The 25,091-nt window shown below is 36.9% G+C and overlaps 1 protein-coding gene across 8 annotated transcripts in view; it reads left to right on the top strand.

Moving 5' to 3' along the window:
* Positions 1 to 25,091, top strand: part of SLC38A9 (solute carrier family 38 member 9) — a 96,370-nt gene that overhangs the window by 25,784 nt on the left and 45,495 nt on the right. For 6 of the 8 annotated variants that reach the window (XR_002785125.2, XM_064272047.1, XM_003408039.4 and 3 more), the window contains 5 exons: positions 416 to 562; positions 20,343 to 20,475; positions 24,184 to 24,305; positions 24,437 to 24,500; positions 24,959 to 25,052. Coding sequence is in view for 7 of the 8 variants with exons in the window: in XM_064272047.1 (XP_064128117.1) it covers positions 450 to 562; positions 20,343 to 20,475; positions 24,184 to 24,305; positions 24,437 to 24,500; positions 24,959 to 25,052 (526 nt within the window). In the remaining variant the exon portion in view is untranslated. Of the gene's footprint in view, positions 1 to 415; positions 563 to 20,214; positions 20,476 to 24,183; positions 24,306 to 24,436; positions 24,501 to 24,958; positions 25,053 to 25,091 lie in introns of those variants that run through there. The other 2 variants (XM_023545462.2, XM_064272055.1) reach the window with 2 other exon arrangements.

Below are 25,091 nucleotides of genomic sequence, written 5' to 3'. Positions count from 1 at the left end.
ACTAAGCTAAAAAATAAGAAATAACTACACTCCAACTTAAGAAGCCCTGGTTGCACAATGGTTAAGCACTTGGCTGTTAACTGAAAGGTTTCAACCCACCAGCCCCTCCATAGGAGAAGGATGGGGCAGTCTGCTCCTGGAAAGATGACAGCCTTGGAAACCCTATGGGGCAGTTCTACCCTGTCATTTAGGGTCACTATGAGTCAGAACCCACTCGATAGCAATGGGTTTTTGGAGCAATGGTTACCCCAACTTAGCAAGTTTCTGATGAAATAAGTATTTCAGGTATATACCTCATTAAGATATTTTTAACAAATCCCATATTTTTCCAATTTCTTATGCAGGTAAATGTATTACTTACAAATAATAATTTTTAATTAAACTTTAAATCATTTGTCTTTTGTTATTTCCATAGGACTAACTTCTTGAGTGCTTAGAGTCTGAGAAAAATGGCAAATGTGAATAAAGAGTCTAGGCATCTTCTCATCTCTGAGGTAGATCATGAAATAAATCCCGGACCTTTGAATATACAGTTTGACTCACCAGATCTAAGATCTAAAAGGTAAGTGTTTAAAATAAAATGTTCATTTTATAATTAGGATTTTTAATGATTAAAATAGGACTAATTATAACCAAGCATATAAAGATTTGGTTATAAAATATCCAGTTTTTTATAGGATTTGTATGTACATATGTGTGTGGAAGAGGGAATAAATATGAATACTGTCTCCTCATTTGTGTTTGATTTTTTTGCTAACCTCAACATCTCTATGCGGGGAGGAGTTAGGGTAAGCATTAGAAAGTAAGATGCATTCCTTTCATTCATTTAACTAATATGTATGGATTATCTGTTTTGTGCAAGATGATATGGTGGGTGCAGGGATAGAACATTAGAAGAAATAGACAGAGTCTTTACCTTCATTAGGCTTATATCTAGCGGATAGTTTAGGATAATTTAAAAAAGTAAATGTTTTTTATTGCACACCTGGGCATCCAAAAGAATCCCTTGAAAAGTTATTATAAACAGTAAGAGAATTCAGTAAAGTGAGGTTACATACAGAGGAATAACCTTAACAAGAATGTGCAAGATCTATCTGAGAGAAACTTGTAGATGTCCCTGAGAGACATAAAATGGAATTATTCTGTCAAATCTGAGATGCTACTGATTAAAAATTGCATTTTTTAAATCTAACACCAAGAAAGAAAAACTTCTGCCAATGCCTCTGATGCAGTAATTTCTTATGACTTGGAATTTTTATTTTATAATCAAAATCAGTGTTTTTTCCTACACAAAATTGTCCTTGTGCAATTTGTGATGTAGTATTTCTTGAAAGAATTTTCTTGCAAATCACTGATACTTTTTTTGCTTTGGTGCTTGCACTTCCCCGATCTTACCAGAAGGTGTCGCAGAAGGTTTTCCAACAACATGACTCAATTCAAATAGTTCTAAAACGGTTTGATGACTGAAATAACCAGGGATAGCAGTTATCTGCTACACCATCAGGAATAACAACCAAGTTCATACATGCACAAGCAATGACGACTACTATCGTGACCGCCACCTGGCTGACAGTGATTGAAAGATGTCCTGGATTTTAAAATACATCTTTATTTCAGAAATGTTTAAGCATATATTTTAGAATCAATAAAATATAACATGTAATAAAAAGACATTCTGCTCTTGGTGGGATGACTCTAAAATGAAGACGTCATTCTCCTTAAATTTTAGCCTAAATTTAATTTGATCCCTCCCCCAAAATACCAGCAGCCGATTCCAAAGATTATACGACCCAACAATTTCACTCTTAAGCATCATTTTGCAATGTTAAATAATGCATGCGTAAGGTTATTCAATGCAGTATTTTTTATAATAGCAAAATGTTTTTACAGGGCTGGATAAATAATGGCACATCCATATGATGGAATGTTTTTTACCCATTTAACATTACATATTAAAATGAAATGAGTCTTCAACTTATTTTGTTAAGTGAAAAAAGTAAAGTGCAGAGCAGTATGTCTAGTATACCGCCATTTGGGGAAAAATAAATCAATAGATTATACATAACATAATATGTATAAACTAACTCCGGGGAAATAAATAGCAAACTAATAACGGTTGCCTCCTCAGAGAGACACTGAGTGTTTGAGGTGGGATGGTATGATGATACTATTAGCAAAATACCCAATAATTATTCAACTACTCTACCTATTCCTTGCCCACAGAACCCTACTTTTGTTTAGAGTTGCAGTGGTCCTAATCCAGACGATGAAGGAGGGTTGATTTAAACTAGTCTCCATAATTCTGTTTCCATTTTCTAGGCACTTAATGTTAAGTCTTTCTTGTAGCTGGAGGTGACAATGTGAAATTTATCACATAAGAAATTTATCATTGTTATTTGTAGTGAACATCAGAGAAGATAATAAAATAATTCTTGTAATTTTCACTTGTGTATTCTACCATTAGTGAGCATAAGAACTCATGAATGCTTATCGAACGCTCAGAGTTTTCTTGAAACCTCTAAATTCTATGGTAAATAATTGACCACTGTGACAATAGAATGTAGGTCATTAATGTGCATTCAAGTTGGCAGGAGTTCAAACAGCTCTCTGATAATTTAGCTGTGTAGATTAAATGGAAATATACTTTCTAGGATGAAACTTGTCAAAATTAGAGGGAATCAGCTATTTACAATCAATGGCATAACTACCTAGGTAAGCATTTTTTAAGGAAGATGAATATTTACAGCGACTTAGCAGTACTGGAAACCCTGGTGGTATAGTTGTTAAGAGCTACAGCTGCTAACCAAAAGGTCAGCAGTTTTAATCCACCACGTGCTCCTTGGGAACCCTATGGGCAGTTCTACCCTGTTCTATAGGGTCACTATGAGTCAGAATCGACTTGATGGCAATGAGGTTTTTTTCTTTTTTTAAGCAGTATTAAATGCTAATTTGCTTGTGGAATAATTTCTGTGTGTAAGAAAGCAAACTATTATTTGATGAGGAAAAATTTAAAACATTCTGTGTCAATTAAAATATGGATTATTTCACTTTATGTACATAAATAAAACCCAGACATACTAAAGGAAAATTATCTTCCCTTAGAAGAATCAGCGTAGAGCACTATTTCTGAAACACTCATTTGAGGGTCACTTGGACGTTTGCTGTATCACAGTACCACCTGTGTAGTATTATAATTTAGTATTTTTTAAAAATCTGTTTACTCTTTAAGATTAGGGTTAATTAAGTCTTATCTTAAATAGTAATTATTTGTAAAATGATGGGTTTGAAGTGTTGTTTATATATTTTCCTAATATGCATTGATATAGATACAAAGTAATTAAAATAACATTCATCTTTGTGCTATCTAAAATCACTTTGCATATTGTTTTAGGCTGTCAGAGTATAGAAAACATTGCATTTGATGCTTTTAGATTACTGATCTGCAGCGTAGCTTGTGATTTTCTGTCTTCTCCACCAGGTGGCAATCGAAATTCTATATTTGTTCAAATGTAAGGCTTTTAATAACTCTGTTGGACTGCAATCTACTGTGCTGGATCTGTTTATAATCATTGTGGAATTGGGGTTTAACTAAAATTAGGTGGAAGGAAGGAGTTTTCATTATAGAGGATATAGGGATCTTTGGAGAACCTTTTCAAACTACACATGCCCACTTTTCCCTCTGCACACCCCTTTCCCCATCATTTTTTCACCTGGTTTGGTGTGGACTGAGGAAAGTGGGTAGAGGGACAGAAAGGTTTAGAAGTCGCCTGTGCTATATTTGACATAAGCAATCACTGGTCTAAGAGATTTTCCTACTTTTCCCAGGCTTTCTGGTAACCAAAGATAGAGCTGGTATTCAAGATTGCTTCATACTTTGCTGCTGCCCTGGAATTATGTCCTTTGGCAGCTGGCCATCCTAGTCAGCCTAAAACCAAATTGTGAAGTGGTTAATTAGTTTTGCATCTCCCTTTCAGTCTTTCTCTACTTCTGTTTCCTCTTCCATTTTTTCCAGGGCCTAGAGCTTTCATGCCCTGTCTGTATGACCAGTGTTACTCAGGACAGGCATTCAGTCAGGTTAAACTAGTAAAAATATTGTTCACTAGGCAGTGCTTTGTAAACCATACTTTCTTCCACCCTAGATTTCCAGTACCTGTCTATCCTATTCTTGTTGGGCCATGCTGTCAGCTCAGTGTTATTGTGGAAAACAATCTGAGGTGTCAGAGACCTAGTCTACTACCTTTCTGTGAATATTTGCATTTTAACATGGAGAATCTTGGAAATAAAAAAATTCTAACCTAAAAATTAGATTTTTCTAATTGACAGCATTTCAGGTACTCTGGTAAGCCAGTGGGGGTAGACATAAAAAAAAACCCAGTGCCATCGAGTCGATTCTGACTCACAGCGACCCTATAGGACAGAGTAGAACTGCCCCATAGAGTTTCCAAGGAGCGCCTGGTGGATTCGAACTGCCGACCCTTTGGTTAGCAGCCTTAGCACTTAACCACTACACCACCAGGGTTTCCGGGGGTAGAGATAGATATTTAAAATAGCATTCCTAGTTCCCTTCAAAGATACTACATACTTATGGCACCTATTTTTCTTAGAATGTCTGATAGCCTATGCATCCGTAAGCTGGCCTCTGTGTGTTTCACCTGTCACTAATACTGTCAAACTATATAAACCAAAACCAAACCTGTATAAACTAAAACCAAACCTGTTGTCACAGTATAAACCAAAACCAAATCCAACTCGTAGCAACCCTGTGGGACAAAGTAGAACTGCGCCATAGGGTTTTCAAGGAGCAGCTGGTGGATTCAAACTGCCCACCTTTTAGTTAGCAGCCATAGCTCTTAACCACTGCAGCACCAGGGCCCCTGTCACTGTATAGCAGCCTGAATTGACTCTTTTTGTATTTGTGGCCCTAGTGGGGAGAGAGGGATAAATAAAGCAGGTTTACATAGAGCAAGGTACGGAGTTTATCTGTTAACGAATAAGGGTAGCTCCTGGTCCAGTGATGTAACTGGAAACAATTACTGAGGCTTAGTAGTTTTATAGTTGGGGATTATACAGATATACAACAAAAAACAGAAAACTAGTTTTCCCAGGAGGCTGGTTTCCACAGCTGCATAAATTATATTTTGAGGAGCTTGCCAACCATGTTAAGTAGCTAGGACTAGACATTAACCATTTATTATGCTCACGGCTTACTTGTTGATTGTACTACTACTTTGATACCTTTCCTCTTTCCCTCTTCTACCTACTTCTCTTGCCTCTCTTTTCCCTACCATTGTTTTTCTCAGTGGAACTATCTTTTTCACTAAATGCTTAAAGAGAGACAATCTTGGCCTCGAAGTAAGTAGAGATGCCTTAAATGTAAGTATGAGTTTTGTTAGACTGCAATCATATTTTTAGTCCTCTAAGAATCATTTTATCTTATTAAAGCTATTATTAAAAAATAAAAGAAACCGTGAGGAATTTCTGTTTATGGCAGGGGAAGATTAAGCACTTTGGACCAATCATCTTGCTAAGAGTATCTGCTCAAGGACATGGGAGAACTACTAAGACAATGAATAATGAGGCCTAGATCAGGGAGAAGAAGGAAACCAGAAAGGGGAGCCCAGCATTTTCTCAAGTGTATCTGCCAACAGCAGAGAAGGCAGTTGAGAGGCTGATAGACTGAGCAGAACTTTTGACAGCCTTTCAAGGATTGAGGGAGGAAAATAGGTGTCCAAAACCCACCAAGAGCAAGTCCCACAGAAACTTTGGGTTGCAACCCCAAAGGGCTACACATTTGGACTATGAAGTCCTTACAGGGACTGAAGCACAGCTTTAACTCATCTCAATACCTGAAATTGGATTAAGGTAATCCAAGATCATTGGTACTTTAAGCTGGCCCCTAAGAGCAAGTGTAAACCTTTTCCAGAGAAAATAATATTCTAGGCTTCAAATTATTTTTACAGTTTTTCATATACATTGTTAGGCACTTAATCAAAAATAGCCAGGCATAAGAGGAGACAAAATAATACGACTGGAAATCAAAAGACTTGATAGACAATAGAAATAGACTCACAGGTGAGCCAGATAACTGAGTTATCAGGAATAGACTTTTCAAGAACTGTGTTTAATATGTTCAAGGAAACTAAAATAAGATTGATAAGTTTGACACTGACTAAAAACTATAAAAAAGAATTCATGGAAAATGTTTATTGAAAAAAGAGGGAAAGAGAGAGAACCAAATAGAAATTCTAGAACTAAAAATTGCAATAACCCAAATTAAGAAATGAATCAATGACAATGTATATTGGCAAGGTTGTGGAACAGCGGGAACTCTCATACAGTACTAGAGTGAGTATAAATTGATACAGTCACATTAGAAAAGAGCTTTGTAATTATCTACTAATGTTAAATACACTCTAAGTTTATAATCAAGAGAAATCTGTGCTTGTGGCACCAAGAGACATGTACAAGGCTACAGACAGCAACTTATTGATAAGAGCCCTAAACTAGAAACAACCCAAATACCCATCAACAAGAATGGATAAGTAAATTGTAGTATTTTCATATCATATCATGGAATATTATACAGCTATGAAAATGAAAAACTACAGCTACATGCAAGAATGTGGATGAATCTCACAAAGATAATGTTGTTAAAAGAAGCTAGACAGAATAATGCATATTGTATGATTTCACTCTGTGTGACATTCAAAAGAAGGCAAAGTTAATTGTGTGTCTAGGAAACGCACCAATGTTAACTGGCTATTTTTAATGGATGATTTTTATTTTCTTCTGCAATTTATTATCTTCACTATAAGCAATGTATTCTAAAATTTTTTATTGTGAAAATTTACATAATAAAACATACACTTTCTCAAAATTTCTACATGTACAATTCAGTGACGTGGATTACATTGAAGCTGTACAACCATTCCCCCATCCTTTTCCAAATAATTCCAGCACCATTAATATAAACTCAGTGCCCCCTAAGCAAACACTTCCCCTTCCCCGCTCCCTCCCACCTATGGTAACCACTAATAATCTTTGACTTCTATATATCGGCTTATTTTATATCAATGGGATCATATAATATTATTTACTTTTATAATGAGAACATTATTCAGAAAATATAACATTCCTATAATTTAAGATAAAAATAGTATACAAAATGGAAATCAAACCCATTTTCTTGCAGACTTTTGTTTAAAATACATGTGCTTCTGTAGGATGATACAAATTATCTTTTTTCTGTAGTGGGGGGAATCACTCTGGGGGACAAAGTCTAAAAAAGATTCTGGAAAAAAATTAGAAGTATAGAGAAGTATAATCCCATCACATAGAGGCAAATATTATTAAAATATTTTACTATATTGCCTCCTGGCATTTTTTTCTATGATTTTTTTAGATGAGATCACATAGTATATACAATTTGATACACTGCTTTTTCAGTTTAAATTATATCACATGCCGTTGTTACTTCTACAAGTTAATTCCCTTATCTGCCCAGCTACCTGTTGCCTGCCTGCCTGCCTACCTTCTTCCCTCCATTTTTCTCTGTCTTCCTCCCTCTCTTTCCTCTATTTCCCTTCCTCCCTTCCTTTCTTCCTCTATACCTTTTCTTTGTCAACAGACCTTCACTAAGCTCATATTATGTGCTAATTTGCTCAAACACAGTTCCTCCAGTTCCTGTGGCATATAGACACCTAGCAAAAATAAGAACACTCTGATGAGCATTTGTAAATGCTTGATTAGACATGTATTTAAACCCAACTCATTTTGCATTAGGAAGAGTACTGATTTAACCCATCCTGAGCCAGCAATACCAAGAGCCCTGTGGGTTCATATCCCTATGAGTGAGTATGCTGTAGCCTAGGACTGGACCCAGCCAGAAGTAGATAAAAGGACCTTTGCAGTATTGATGACTGGGTGCTTTGGGGATTTCTGTGCAGATGCGGCTCTGTGTAAGATCATTTGTTGTGATGGTTGTTTTGGCTGAGGTTGAAGTTAGTTTAGCTTTTTGTTCTGTTTTTAATATGTAGGAGGTAGATTATGCAATGGATTAAGCTGGATGAGACATAAGGACATCAGTTACAAACATTTCTTTAAAAAACCCATTCAGTCGCTCTCTAGATCTAGTTCGGTGATGAGAGTTTCTCCCTTCACCCACCAGGAAAGGAGAACGGAAGCCGTTACTCCAGCGCACAGTCCCTCAGGGGGCCTTCAGGCCTCTAGGCTGGGGTTAGCAAACTTTTTCTGTAAAGACCCAGATAGTAAATATTTCAGGCTTTGTAGGCCATATGGCCCCCACGTGTCTGTCAATTTGTCATACTGTGGGGGCTTGCATGTTGCTGTGATGCTGGGAGCTATGCCACTAATATTCAGATACCAGCAGCGTCACCCATGGAGGACAGGTTTCAGCTACGCTTCCAGACTAAGACAGACAAGGAAGAAGGACCTGGCAGTCTACTTCTGAAAAGCATTGGCCAGTGAAAACCCTATGAATAGCAGCGGAACATTGTCTGATATAGTGCTGGAAGATGAGCCCCCCAGGTTGGAAGGCACTCAAAAGATGACTGGGGAAGAGCTGCCTCCTCAAAGTAGAGTCGACCTTAATGACGTGGATGGAGTAAAGCTTTTGGGACCTTCATATACTGATGTGGCACAACTTAAAATGAGAAGAAACAGCTGCAAACATCCATTAATAATCGGAACCTGGAATGTACAGAGTATGAATCTAGGAAAATTGGAAATCGTCAAAATGAAATGGAACACATAAACATCAATATCCTAGGCATTAGTGAGCTGAAATGGACTGGTATTGGCCATTTTGAATTGGACAATCATACAATCTGCTATGCTGGGAATGACAACTCGAAGAGGAATGGTGTTGCATTCATCATCAAAAAGAATGTTTCAAGATCTATCCTGAAGTACAACGCTGTCAGTGATAGGATAATATCCATACTCCTACAAGGAAGACCAGTTGGTACGACTATTATTCAAATTTACACACCAACCACTAAGCCCAAAGATGAAGAAATAGAAGATTTTTATCAGCTGCTGCAGTCTGAAATTCATCGAACATGCAATCAAGATGCATTGATAGTTACTGGCGAGTGGAATGCAAAAGTTGGAAACAAAGAAGAGGGATCAGTAGTTGCAAAACATGGCCTTGGTGATAGAAACAATGCCGGATATCAAATGATAGAATTTTGCAAGACCAATGACTTCTTCATTGCAAATACCTTTTTTCACCAACATAAATGGCGACTATACACATAGACCTCGCCAGATGGAACACACAGAAATCAAATTGACGACATCTGTGGAAAGATATGATGGAAAAGCTCAATATCATCAGTCAGAACAAGGCCAGGGGGCAACTGTGGAACAGACCATCAATTGCTCATATGCAAGTTCAAGCTAAAGCTGAAGAAAATCAGAGCAGATCCACAAGAGCCAAAATGTGACCTTGAGTATATCCCACCTAAATTTAGAGACCATCTGAAGACTAGATTTGACGCACTAAGCACTAGTGACCGAAGACCAGACGAGTTGTGGAATGACATCAAAGACAGCATACATGAAGAAAGCAAGAGGTTATTGAAAAGGCAGGAAAGAGAGAAAAGACCAAGATAGATGTCAGAGGAGATGCTGAAACTTGCTCACAAACGTCAAGCAGCTAAAGCAAAAGGAAGAATTGATGATGTAAAAGAACAGAAGATTTCAAAGGGCGTCTCGAGAAGACAAAGTAAGGTATTATAATGATATGTGCAAAGAGCTAGAGATGGAAAACCAAAAGGGAAGAACATGCTCTGCATTTCTCAAGCTGAAAGAACTGAAGAAAAAATTCAAGCCTCGAGTCGCAATAGTGAAGGATTCCATGGGGAAAATATTAAACGATGCAGGAAGCATCAAAAGAAGTTGGAAGGAATACACAGAGTCATTATACTGAAAAGAATTAGTCAATGTTCAACCATTTCAAGAGGTGGCATATGATCAGGAACCGATGGTACTGAAGGAAGAAGTCCAAGCTGCTCTGAAGGCATTGGCGAAAAACAAGGTTCCAGGAATTGATGAAATATCAATTGAGATGTTTCAACAAACAGATGCAGTGCTGGTGGTGCTCACTCGTCTATGCCAAGAAATATGGAAGACAGCTTCCTGGCCAACTCACTGGAAGAGATCCGTATTTATGCCTATTCCCAAGAAAGGTGATCCAACCGAATGTGGAAATTATAGAACAATATCATTAATATCAAACGCAAGCAAAATTTTGCTGAAGATCATTCAAAAATGGCTGCAGCAGTATATCGACAGGGAACTGCCAGAAATTCAGGCCGGTTTCAGAAGAGGATGTGGAAGCAGGGATATCATTGCTGATGTCAGATGGATCCTGGCTGAAAGCAGAGAATACCAGAAGGATGTTTACCTGTGTTTTACCGACTATGCAGAGACATTCAACCGTGTGGATCATTTAACAGACTATGGATAACATTGCGAAGAATGAGAATTCCAGAACACTTAATTGTGCTCATGAGGAACTTGTAGATAGATCAAGAGGCAGTTGTTCGGACAGAACAAGGGGATACTGATTGGTTTAAAGCCAGGAAAGGTGTGTGTCAGGGTTGTATTCTTTCACCATACCTATTCAATCTGTATGCTGAGCAAATAATCTGAGAAACTGGACTATTTGAAGAAGAACGGGGCATCAGGATTGGAGGAAGACTCATTAACAACCTGCGTTATGCAGATGACACAATCTTGCTTGCTGAAAGTGAAGAGGATTGGAAGCACTTACTAATGAAGATCAAAGACCACAGCCTTCAGTTTGGATTGCACCTCAACATAAAACAAAAAACCTCACAACTGGACCAATGAGCAACATCGTGATAAATGGAGAAAAGATTGAAGTTGTCGAGGATTTCATTTTACTTGGATCCGCTATCAACAGCCATGGAAGCAGCAGTCCAGAAATGAAAAGACGCATTGCATTGGGTAAATCTGCTGCAAAGGACCTCTTTAAAGTGTTGAAGAGCAAAGATGTCACTTTGAAGACTAAGGTGCCCCTGACCCAAGCCATGGTATTTCCAATCACATCAAATGCATGTGAAAGCTGGACAATGAATAAGAAAGACCGAAGAAGAATTGACGCCTTTGAATTGTGGTGTTGACCAAGAATATTGAATATACCATGGACTGCCAAAAGAACGAACAAATCTTAGAAGATGTACAACGAGAATGCTCCTTAGAAGCAAGGATGGCGAGACTGCGTCTTACATACTTTGGACATATTGTCAGGAGGGATCAGTCCCTGGAGAAGGACATCATGCTTGGCAGAGTACAGGGTCAGCAGAAAAGAGGAAGACCCTCAACGAGGTGGATTGACACAGTGGCTGCAACAATGATCTCAAGCATAACAACGATTGTAAGGATGGCACAGGACCGGGCAATGTTTCATTCTGTTGTGCATAGGGTCGCTATGAGTCAGAACCGACTGGACGGCACCTAACAACAACAGGCCATATGGACACAGTTCTACCATTGTGGGATGAAAGCAGGCATAAAAAAAACAAATTTATAAATAAAATTAAATAAAACTTTATTTGCAAAAACAGGCTGTAGTTTGCCAACCACTGGTCTGCAAGGGGAGCCCTGGTGGCACAGTGGTTAAGAGCTCAACTGCTAACCAAAAAGTAGGCAGTTCGAATCTACCAGCTGCTCCTTGGAAACCCTATGGGTAGTTCTGTTGGGTGGTACAGGGTTGCTATGAGTTCGAATCGACTTGACTGGATAGCAGTGGGTTTGGTTTGTTGATTGGTCTGCAAGGAGAGACTCCGAGACTCAGTTGTAAGCAACCACAGGAATCGACATTTCTGTTAATGACCTGTAGAGGTAACTCTTATCTTGTTTCTGGAGAAATGAAAAACATAAGGCCCATTCCCTTAATTTTACTCCAGTCCACAATTGTTTCTAAGAAAAATGTTCTCATCAAATTTGTTCTGACCAAAATGGCCCTTTGGACAAGAAAATAATTTCCTAACTTCTTCCTAACCATCATGCCCCTGAAACAAACTTAAAATCCTTTGGCAAGATTATCCAAGAATTTTAGCTGCCATAAACCCTAGATATAGAGACTGAGGCTAAAATGACAGATAAGGGGAAAATTTCAGGTTTCGAGGAGTAGTAAAAAGTTTCACGATAAAAATTGTCTTTAAGAAACTGTAATTCCAAAAAATAAAACGTGTGTGTGTGTGTATACGTAGGTAGGCATAGCAAGCATTTTCCCATATTAAGAATTCTTTCTAAATATCATTTGTAATAAACAGGTATAATTTTGATGTATCATAATTTAAAGATGTATTTGAATATTAAGCTGTTTACAGTTTTAAATAATGCTTAATTAGCAGCTTTCTTCATAATTTTTGTATCTATTTTGATTTCCTTCTAAAAGAATCTCAAAAGTATAATTATTAGAATATAGGTTATAAACACGATTGAAACATACTCATCTTGCTTAGCCAAATAAAGCATAGCCAAATCAATTTCTAGAAAGGCTGTGCCAATTTTTAGTCTTACCTGCGGTTCAGTGTATTCTTCCTAGCAATGGTTATTTTCTTTTTTCCTGAAGTTTCTCTCATTATATTTTGTTTATAAAATGTTTTCTATATGTAAAAGTTAGTTGCTAAGAGCCAGTTGGCAGGACAGGTTTCACATTGGATTCTTGCCTTTATCAGTCTGTTATTCTGGGATTGTCTACTGAGTAATATGCCCTGCAACTAGCAATGGATTCCGGTCAGGCTACTACAGTATGTGACTTTTGTTTTGAAAATATAGCCATTGTCACCTAAGTGACCAGTTTATGTAGTCCGTTTGTTGCTACTGTCCTCACACTGGTAAAGCTGAAGTTCCCTCAGCTCATTTGCCTTTCTTCAGAGCCTTCATGAAGATTTCCATGGCTTGATGTGTAGAATTCCCTTTCTAAATTTATGGGAGAGGAATAAGAAAGGCTGCTTTCTTTCGGTGGTCTGTTTAAAAAGTAGACGGGCTTTGTTTTGTGTGTGTGTGTGTTTTACGTTTCCAGAAAATCTGGAGTAAGATAATGACGAAAGCAATTTTAGTACTGAAGAATCACATGTATATATTAAAAACAAGATTATATATATATACTGAGTTCTTTATCTTCTTTCATTGTCTTTTTATTTTTTAAGGGAAAGGAATTCTAACCAAAATGTTGGCTGGGCATTTTTCTTCTTAGCACTTTTTTATAGTTAGGTTAAGAAACTGGAAATTTTATTTCTTTTCCAGAAATTCTCTTGGTAGATTTATGTAAGAAGCAGAGTAATGACTGATTACTCTGATCACTCAGCTCATGACTCTGACCGACATGACATTAGAAATTATAGCCTACCATTTATTTGTAACTAAGACAAGCTCATTATTTCAAAATATTAAGTTAATACCCCTCTTAATTTATTGTGCTTAAGTAAATTGAAACAATTTATGGTTTATTTTGGCATTCTCATAATAAAGTGGATAAAAGGAGGAGCTGCTTGGAGAACTGTGTGCTCTTGAGCAGTTTTTCTACATTCCTACTCTTCCCTTGTGGAATCTCACTTACCATGTTCCATTTGGAACTGCTTTTTCTACTTAGAAGATGGGATGGGGTATTGGTCATAGTGTTACTGTTTTACATTAACTTGCAGAAAATCTAAAGAACTCTTATGTTGGAATTTGTTTAAAGGTGCTTTTAACTTCTTTAAGCCTGTTCCAGTGCTGATACTAAAAAAAAAAAAAAAAACGGTTAAAAATAAAAACAAAACAAACTGTATTTCTGTTGCTGATCGTTCTGTAGCCGTAAAAGAAGAGATCATTTGTCTTCAAGACAATAAAATTTAAACAATACCTTATGGATTTTTAAACAAAAATTTAAAAGCGTCAGTTGCATTAAAAAGAATTTTGAAATTTTCTTAGCAGAATCTGGATTTATTTCAGATATATGGACCTGAGAATTAATTTTTCAGGTCAAGCTCTTTGTCCATATGTTGTTGATGAAGATGTTTACGTGCATCTAAGTAATGGCTTAAAATTCTAAAACAAGGAACCCATAACCTTCAACCAAGTGTTTATTAATGTTTGCTGTTTTTTCCTTTCTGTAAAGCAGTGGGAACCCTGGTGGCGTAGTGGTTAAGCATTTAGCTGCTAACCAAAAGGCTGACAGTTGGAATCCACCAGGCGCTCCTTGGAAACCCTATGAGGCAGTTCTCCTCTGTCCTGTAGGATTGCTCTGAGTAGGAATCGACTCCACAGCAATGGGTTTGGATAGAGTGGTGGTATCCAATCTTTTTTCATCATTCCCATTTATTAGTAAAAATAGTAATAACAATCTAAAGAAATTGAACTGTGTATGTATGTGTGTGAGAATATATATTCATTTCCAAATTATGTATGTGTCCATCTGTATTACATTACGTATATTATAAAACAAATAGAAAATTTTAAATTATAAGAAAGTTGTAATAAGTAATCTTAATAAAACTTGTTGATTTAATACTGTTAATTTGGAAGCGACCAGTAGCTTTGTTCATCTTCCTTGGTTCTCTCTCCAGTCTATCCCAATCTCTCATCTCCCCTCTTTTACTTCCTACCTTCCCCTCCGTTCCTTTACCACTCAGTTCCAGCAGCTACCACCCCCTACCCCATCCCACCCCCCCACACACACCCTGTACACATATACTAGAGAAAGAAAAAAAACTGACTTGGTAGCATGAACCCTCAGAAGATAGACATTTGGAATGTTTCTAGTGTGGGAATCTTACAAATAATGATCCTGCAATCGTTAGTGTTCATGTCTCCTGGCATACATGTCAAGAACTTTTCTAGGGTATATACCCAGGAATGAATTTGTTTGGTAGTAATGTATGTGCATAGTCAACTTAATTAACTAGATAATGCCAAACTGTTTTCCACAGAGGTTATACCAGTTTACATTTCTGCTAGAGTGTGTAAGAGCTTCCACTGCTCTACCTCTTACCAGTTATTGATATTGTCAGATTTTTAAATCTTAGCCATTCTGGCAGGTGTTTGTATAATGGTATCTCATTGTTTCTTGCAAGAAAATGGGATTGGGAAAATGTTGTTAGTGATTACTTGTTGTGGAATTACAGGTGATTTTTATGTATTTTTTATACTTTTTTTTCTATCATCTAGGGTATTTCTCTTACCCCTTCACCTACCACTCGTTTTTCTTATTCTCTTTTACAGAAAATCCCTTGCAAGGATTATCTATATTTACAATGCCGAATTTTTCTTTTCCTGTTTTTCTCTTGAACCCAATTTATACAGGCTTTTAAAAAAAAAAAATTTGTTTTTTTTTTTTTTTGCTCTTACCACTCCACTGAAACCGCTCACGTCACATCACTAGTGGCCTCTGTTTTCCTAAATGCAGTGGTCATTCCACTGTCAGTCCTCCTCTCATCTGACCTAGCAGTGGTATGTGACACAGTTGGTCATTCTCTTCTCCTAAAAACACTGTCTTTAACTGGTTTTCTTCCTGGTTGTGTCTTCTCATTTTGTACAGCATTTGATACTTTGATTACTCCCTCCTTCATTTTTCCCTCAGGTTTTTATTTTGAAAATTTTAAACCTGCAGAAAAGCTGAATGAATTTCCTCCATAGTTTTTCATTAACTTTTTTCTAATTATAAAAATATAAAATACAGGTTTTGATAATTGTGGACAAATGCCTCATAGAGAAGAGGGCAATTGAGGGATGACTTGAGAGAAGTAAGGAAGCAAGAAATTATCTAGGAGACAGGCCTCAGGGCCTTTGTTTTTACCAGAAATTAATAACAGAGGCCCTGAAGTGTTTCAGGAATGCCGAGTGTAGTAGACAGACAGTGAGGTCCAAGAGATGGGGGAGGGGGGAGACGGGTGACAGGGAGAGTTGTATGTATCAATCAGGACTTCAGGCTAAAAGTAACAGTTTGAGTGTCATCAGCATATATGTGGTATTTCAAATTATGTGATCGGATGAATCCACTAAGGAAATGATGTATATAGAGAAGAGAAGATGTCTATGGATTGAACTCTAGAATAATCTGACATTTAATGGTTGGGAATTTGAGAAGGAATCAGCAGAGGAGACTGAAATTGAGGGTTCTTCCTTTCAGGATCAAGTCCTTTGTTAGCATATGAAGTCCTCCATGTACTGGCCCAGGTTAACCTCATCTTTTGTTACTTCTCTTCCCACTACTTAGAGTTTTTAAAAAGATATATCATGCTATCTCTCTCCTCGCTCAATCTGCATTCTTTTCCATTTTTTGAAACACTGTATTTTCCCCATACCTGATAATTCCTTTGTATTTTTGAGATTCAGCTCATTTATAACTACCAGACACTGTTTAGTTTCCTCTTTATATAACCCGCGATAACACTACATATACTCATTGTCACACAACCCTCTCCCCTCTTTCTTTTTCCAATTGTTGTGTTCTCCCTTCTCTTTTTCAGTCTGGATTGGAATTTCTAATTTATCTATCTCCTCCAGGAGATTAAGATTCTTGAGATTCTATATCATATTCATTGTTTAATGTTTTGCACAATGCTTAGCACTTTATTGGCACTTAAATAATATTTATTTAGTAAATTAGTAATCAATACATACTAATTAGCTAAAAGAGAGAGGAGCCTTATATAAGCTCAGCCTTTGGGGACAGTAAGTAAAGTTGGAGTGTTGAGCAGGGTTTTTATGAAAGAGGATGTTGTATAGGCATCAGAGGAAGTGAGAAACATGTCAGCAAGCCAGAGGTTGCCAGTATTTTTCTAGTAGCAGCAAAGGAATTCCTAGGTACAACGGCTTCACTGCTTTTCAGTCTTCTTTATTAAAAAGCTGCCTGGCAGGCATAGAGTGTTTCACCAAGCAGGTAGAAGTAGAGTTGGTCTGTTCATTATTTTCAATGTTTATTTGCAGCAGATTCTTTGAATGCCTGATTTCATTTTAATTTGTAATGAACGATCCCAGCCTGGCAGGTGTTTGAGTGCCTCGGCTTTCTTAGGGATGTGAATAAATGAAGTTTTAAGTCAAGGGGTCTCTGTGTTGGGTATGAAACTTTCTAGTACTTATGAAATTGTTATTAAACTTCAAAGAAGTATAACTGCTTGGTAGAAGGGTGGAGACAGATTAGAAAGCCAAATGTTTTTAAGGAATTTAAGGAGTGGAACCTGGGAAACATCTTAGGTAGAAATAAGTTTTCTCTGTTTATAGTTTGTAAGTGCACTAAAAGAGAGCACAGTTTCGATTTTATTCCTTGTTTAAAATATAATACTTTAATAAAATATTAAAAATATTTTTAAATTTTATTTTGTTGTTGAGAATATATGCAGTAAAACACACAGATTCAACAGTTTCTACATGTACCATTTAGTGGCACTGATTACATTTTTCCAGTTGCGCAACCATTCTCACCCTCCTTTTTGGAGTTGTTCCTCCCCCATTAACATAAATTTACTGCCCCCAGGGTCCTATCTAATCTTTCAAGTTGTTGTTGTCGGTTTGATCCCATAGAGGTAGTTCTTAAAAGAGCATAATGTTAAAGGCAGATATTTTTTACTAGTGAAGCTAAACTATTGTTTGGTTTTAAGAAGATTTCAGGGGATATTTTTGGTTTGAGATTTAAAGATTATCTCAGGGCAGTGTTCAGGGGTTCATCCAGCCTTCATGGCTCCAGAAAGTCTGGAGTCCATGAGAATATGAAATTCTGTTCCGCGTTTTATTCCTTTTGATCAGGATTCTTCTATAGAATCTTTGATCAAAATGTTCAATAATGCTGGCCAGGCACCATCCAGCTCTGGTTACATGGCAAAGGGGGCAGTTGTTCATGGAGGCGGTTGGCCACACATTCCATATTCTCCTCCTATACCTGATGTTTCTTATTCCTCTGTTGCTCCAAGTGAGTAGAGACCAATTGTTGTGCCTTGGATGGCACTTTTTAAAATATTTTTTTAAATTTTGCTGAATATTAAAGGTATTTTTCTGTGGCATGACCGTAAACATTTATGAGGTAAGACAAATATAACATATCCTACATGAAATATCGTAATTTATTCGCAGTACGGCAGAGTTGAACTGCATTTCAAATGAGAAGTAAACATTGACAGGAAGCAGTCATGTGAAACTGTGTTCAAAAGGAAAAAGCCCAACTTTTTTAAAAAAGTATTTTATTCTGAATATTGTTCTCCTGTAATATTATTTTAAAAAATGTTTTCACATCCAACTAAAGATTACAGATATAATTTATATTTTATTTTCTTGGATCAAGCTTTAAGCATATGTTTCTAATAATTCTGTTAAAATATGCTGAGTTGTATATGTTTAAAGAGGATCTGTTTTGAAAAGATTCCAAAATATTTGTTTGAACAGGCCCTCAGCATCTTGATGAAAACTGTTGGAAAAGAAAAACTTTCAGATTCATTCTGCTTTCAGAGTACTCAAGCCAACTAAAGTGGTACAGTTAACACTTCTGTAAGAGGCCAGGAGCCAAGAAATTTAGCACACTTCCTGGACTGCTTTTCAGCAGGCCTTCAAACCAACTTAGTGGTTGATATTAATACCATTGAATTTTCAGAGTAAGAAGCTACAAGTAGAACATCTACATCTTTCTGTCAATATTGTACTTGTTAATGGTCTCTTTTAATAATCCATGATTTGCTTGAATCTCTGCCTTGGGTTGGCATTAGAGCTGTAATACTTTCTTGAATTTTGTGGGTCATCATTCTTGCAAAGCAAGAAGTGAATGCCCTGAAGAATGTGATCCCAGATATTATTAAACTGTCTACCAGATATAAATATTTTTACATTGACTTTTTAGTGCCACTAAGTAGAGATTGTGAATTGTATAGGACACCATAATGCCTTGGGAGGATTGATTGTAATCTCAGGCTACCAAATTTATAATTAGGAATCATTTGTTCAGCCTCTTTAATCTGATGTATTCATTTGCATTATATCCTCTTGAGGTTGATTGACTCTACTTAATTCACTGAGCATTTACATGCTTCATATGGACAGTATGTCATGATAATCCATATACTCACATGCTGCTCCAGTAAGTGCTTCGTTTATGTACTTGTTGAATTAAACTAGATAGTAGCCATCATACTTAGGTGCTGTGGTGGAGAGTAAATAGTAAAAGATTCGAAGATCCCATATACGAACTAGAGAGACGAGACTAAATTTAACATCTATACCACTATTTCTCTAATGTCACAGAGGTAGCTGGGAAAAATAAAAGAAGTTAAAATTTCATTCTTTTGGTTTTTCAAGTGCTTCCTCCAAAATTAGATTAACACTACCTCCAGAAATGATTATCATACCTTGGTAATATTTTAAGCTCCTTTCAGAACCATAAATATAGAGCTCTATGGACACCATGATAAATCTCTTGGCACTTTTTTCTTCATTATTTCAATAATTTTAAATGGCAAATTATATATAGTTTGGGGCACAGCGTCTTTTGTGACTTCAGGGGGTCAGAGAATCACCAAGGGAATGCAGATTTTTCATGCAACTCTGGCTGGTCTTTCCATTTTGGACAGTATATTACTGAAAGCTTAGAAACCAAATGGAGGGAATTTCAGTAAGGAATTGAAGGAGTTGATGACTGAAAATGATTGAAAACCACAATCTACAGTTGATTGAGACATAGTCCTGGGAAGGAAGCATACACATAAAAAATAGCCTAGTAGAGTATGTTACTAAAATCTAAGAAAAGTAGAATGAGGTAAAATATCTCTAGTGTCCTGGTGTCCCATTTGGTAATACTCTGGAGAAATCTCACAAGGGAGATGGTTGAGATCACTAATCCTTAGCACCTGAACCAAGAAATAGAAATTCTGTTTATCATAGGAAGTGACTTCATCCCATAGGGAAGGAGGAGAGACTTCAATAAAGGAACGTTTTTGTCTGTAATTTCTTTGATTTAGTGCCAAAAGCTTTTTGAGAGACTGTTCAAAACTATCTAAATTTCATTGTTAAAAACTGACAGCTGCTTTATTTCTTTTTAATAACTGGTTTAAGCTCTTTCTGTTATGCTTCCTCTATTACTAAATTCCTTAAGATTAAAAAAGTGCAATTTAAAGTAAAAGTATTATGAGACAAAAGCTTTATTCTGTGGGTTGGATAATACTTCCTTTGTGGCATTTTCTTTCCCACCAAAAGTGAGAAGTGAATTCCTTCCCTTGGTGCATCCCATTTCTAATGGAGGACAAGAAGCTATTTTCTCCAATGGCTGACTTCCAGAATTTCTGGCTGAACGTTTTTTGTCAAGTGTATATTCCCTTCTCTAGGCCCTTCTATATAGAGCCCACAAACATCGTCAATGTGAATAATGCCATTCAGAGAGTTAGCGACCATGCCTCTGCCATGAACAAAAGGATTCATTACTACAGCCGGCTCACCGCTCCTGCAGACAAGGCACTGGTAAGGGGCAAAGCATTACTAATTGTCTAATAGTAAGTTGAAATGAATAGTGAACGACATAAGTCAGAGTAACTCCCAGTGGTTAAATATTTTGCTGACCATATTCCAAGGACAGCATCATGGAAGTTGAAGATGGTAATTAACACAGGTCCTACATCACAGGCTAGCTCATTCTTATCTGGCCTGGCATAGCGGTATTTGAAACAATCTATGCTGGCAACAGCCTGAAGATATTTTGGATTAAATTCTGCTAATCCTCAATCCCAAGAGCACTGGAAAAAAAAAAAAAAAGAGCACTGAGGAAGATATGTTACTTTCAAAGTAGCAGCTTGGGTCATTAATTAACAACGTAAGCAGTGACAGATTCTGGTTAATCTATTCAGTTTTTAAGTTTGAAGTTACAAGGGAAAAATGTTTTAGAAATTCTGTATGAGAGTAGGAAATTGAAATATATGCATACATAAATATAGTATTTTCCTATTTAGCAGTGTCCTTTTACAGATCAAAAAAAGGGTCGAAGGGCCACATATTAAACATTTTAGGCTTTGTAGGCCATATACTGTCACATATTCTTTGTTTTACAACCACTTAAAAATATAAAAACCATTCTTAGCTGGAAAAAAAAAAACCAAACCCGTTGTCATCAAGTCAATTCCAACTCATAGTGAGCCTATAGGACAGAGTAGAACTGCCCTATAGGGTTTCCAAGAAGTGGCTGGTGGATTCGAGCTGCCAACCTTTTGGTTAGTAGCCGAATGCTTAACCACTATGCCACCAGGGCTGAACACTAGCTAGACTTGGTCCGTGGACCATAGTTTGTTGACCCTCAATCTTCTGAAACCTGTGTTATTATTTTTGGGATCAAAAATATATAAATAATTTGCTTGTAAAAATGATCATGTATGAGATATTCAGAAACTCGAAAGCTTAAACGGAAATATTGTGGGAGGAAAAATTCTGATTTTTTAGTAGGTATTAGTAAGAAAAGGGGAGGAGGAAACTAATATTCACTAAATATTTGCTGTGGGGCAAAGATTGAGTTAGTCGCTTGAACATAGATATCTCGCTGAATCCTTACAGTAGTTGTATAAAGTATTACCTTATCCTTAGCCAAAGTAGGGACTTCCAAAATATTCTGAGTGGGGTAATTTTTGCCCAATTCTTTGGGCATGTTTCCCCCTAAACCGTTATATCAATAGTTGTGGTAAAGATTTGGTTTCATAATAAAATAATCAGAACCCTGAAGTAATCTAGAATCTCCAGGCCTAGGTCAGACCTCCTAGTTAGTGGCTCTAAGAAGCAAACTTAAGATACTGTCTAGACCAGTCCAGGCCTGAATGTACATTGTTTGCCTAGAATTTAAGTCAGCATCGTATACCAAGTTGAATCCCTTTTGTTAGCTAACACTGAAATGACTCTAGTAAATGAAAGTATCTAAAGTGATCTAAAATTAACAATGTGGTATGACCACTTTTAATGAATATGTTTATATGTTCACATTCATTTTCTGAAAATCCTAAAATTATTTTTACTAAAAGTTTTTTAAGGGAAGAACAGTATGAAAATACAAGTCTAAGGTCTTTACAGAGTTACATATTTTTGTTTAGGAAAAATTTCCTATTTAATTTTGTATTCTAAAAATGGCAAAGGGTAGAAAATTATTTGGCTACCAAAATTCCCTAGAACCTTGCTACTAAAAGTATGGTCTGCACAGGCCAGCGGCATCACCATCACTGGGAGCTTGTTAAAAGTGCAAAATCTGATGCTTTACTCCAACCTACTGAATCAAAAATTGTGCTTGTGGCAAGATTCCTGTGTGAATCATATGAACTTCAAAGTTTGAAAAACACTGCCCTGTACTGCTGCCAGTGAAATCCAACCATCTAATTTTTCTGTATCTCCTAAGAATTTGCCACTTCTTTTTTTTTAATCCCTTAGCTTCTAAACCCCACCCCGCGTAACTTTCAATTTTCACTTTTCTGGACTTGCTCTGCTAGCTCTGGCGACTTAGCTCCTGCCTGCTACAGATGTGGTCCTGACCTTTTTTCTTTTTACTCCATGGCAGAAGACAACAGAACTCAGACCCAAGAGGGTTATGGGTAAAAACAAGGCAGCAGATCCATTTCGTAGATGCTTTTGTATCTCTAGGAAGTAGTTGTTTCCAAATCCGCACCATGCATGGCATTCAAGACATTCTTGGCCCACAAGACACCACTAATCATACACATATAAAGGGAGAAGGACTTGACATTTTTTATTTTTGCACCAATCCATATCCTGTCTCCCTACTGAGGTCTAATGTTCTTGCCCTTGTTAATTTTTTTTTTTTTTTTTTTTGTCATTCCTGTGATATAGCACCCACAACCCAGTGCCATCGAGTCAATTCCGACTCATAGCAACCCTACAGGACAGAGTAGAACTGCCCCATAGAGTTTCCAAGGAGCGCCTGGCAGATTCAAACTGCTAACCCTTTGGTTAGCAGCCGTAGCACTTAACCACTACCCACATAGCACATTACCGAGCTTAACACCTAATTTTTATTCTGTATGGTAACTATTAACCGGTTGCTGGTCAATTCCAACTCATGGGGAACCCGTGTGAGTCAGAGTAGAACTGGGCTCCATAGGGTTGTCAATGGCTGATTTTCTGGAAGCAAATCACTAGGTTTTTCTTCTGAGGCCCCTCTGGGTGGATTTGAACTGCCAATCTTTCAGTTAGCAGCAAAGCACGTTATCCATTTGCACCACCCAGAGACTCCAGTTCTGTCTAATTGTTTCATGTGTCTTCCAAATGGAATTTAAATTCCTTGAATTTAGGAGGTTTATGTATTATTTTTCTCTTGAATGCTAAACCTAGCTCAAAGTTGTAGATTTACATAATAGATGCTAAATAAAAGATTGCTGAAGTCAATTCCTATGGTTTTAGCTACTATATGCAAGGATTATATATTCTGAAGAGATATTCTCAGTGAGGTGGGCAAAATTACATCAGGCAAACTATTTTTTATCCCTCCAAATTAGGAGGATAGGATTAGGAAGAAATATATGGGCATAGAGTGAACTATGCTTGTGAGAAGCATATCTATTCATTCTCTGTTTTCAGTCTCTGTTGGCTCCTTGCCTTTCTTTTGCTTACATGCTTAAATCTCTTCCATCTTCAAAAATTCCTTGCTTTTGCCTTTTCCTTAAACCATTACTTTAGCTCGCTTTTTTCTTCTGCAACCAAAACATTTAAAAGAATACTCTGTATTTACTGTTGCTTTATTCACGTTCTAGAAATTCCTTGATTCTTTATAGTCAGTTTCTCACCTACCACTTCACTAACCTCACCCTCCTATAAGTGTTCAGTGACCACTTGGTTCTTGAAATTCCCCTCACTTAAGGCCCAAGTCTTCATTTATAATGCTTAATCTTGCTTAATCTTGCTGACCCTTCTTCTGAGAAAATATTTGATTGTTGACATATTCAAGAAATTCATTCTTATTTCAGATGAAGAGTTGTGTTTATAGTCGTTAAACTCTCATTTAGATCTTCTATTACATTAGAAAAAACATTTATATTCATTAATCAGAGCTGCATGCTGTTTATTTTGTTCATCATATTTAGAAATATGCCTAGAGTCAGGTATGCTGCTATACTGCAAATGCCCAATTTTGCACATTACTGGTTCTCGCGTTGCAGCACATTTCTCTATTTTTCTTTTTACCAGATTGCCCCAGATCATGTAGTTCCAGGACCAGAAGAGTGCTATGTGTATAGTCCACTGGGTTCTGCTTATAAACTAGAAAGTTACACTGAAGGATATGGTAAAAACTCCAGTTTAGTAACCATGTGAGTAAAATTACTTTTTGGAGCAGAACTTAAACTATATATGAATGAAAATTACTGATTATTTTTGTCTTAATTATAATGTTTGAAGAGTTAAACTCCACATTTTTACTGCTGCTACTTTGTGCTTTCAGTTTTATGATTTGGAATACAATGATGGGAACGTCTATACTAAGCATTCCTTGGGGCATAAAACAGGTAATATAATTTTTTAGCACAATTTTTGCCTGAACTTTTTCTGTTATAAAGCTTTCTCTTATTAAGTTTTACAGTAGAGGTTTTAATAAATCTACAGAAAGGTTTGTAAAGAACGTAGATGATTATGTCTAGTTTTCCATTAGTTCTGAGGTTTTTGTCGTGATTTTTTAAACTCATTGCCATCAAGTAGATTCTGACTCATAGTGACCCTAAAGGACAGAGTAGAACTGCTCCATGGGGTTACCAAGGCTGTAATCTTTGTGCAAGGAGACTACCACATCTTTCTCCTACAGAGTAGCTAGTGGGTTCAACTGCTGACCTTTTGGTTAGCAGCTGAGCGTTTAACCACTGGGCCACCAGGGCTCCTTCATGATTGTTTAGGGTAACATAATATGGTTGTATATGAATTTGTTCTTACATGATGCTATATGTTGCTCTGTATTTTTATATTCATACAGGCTGGATTTACTACTGGAATGTGTGTCATCACGCTGATGGGCCTGTTAACACTTTACTGCTGCTACAGAGTAGTGAAATCACGGACTATGATATGTAAGAATTTTACACAGTGAAAATAGATTAGTGATGTGG

Source organism: Loxodonta africana, chromosome 2 (genome assembly GCF_030014295.1).
Source record: "Loxodonta africana isolate mLoxAfr1 chromosome 2, mLoxAfr1.hap2, whole genome shotgun sequence".
In the NCBI taxonomy this organism is placed as follows: Eukaryota; Metazoa; Chordata; class Mammalia; order Proboscidea; family Elephantidae; genus Loxodonta; species Loxodonta africana.
Note: the sequence above shows the minus strand (reverse complement) of the source record. Positions and strands in the feature narration are given on the sequence as shown.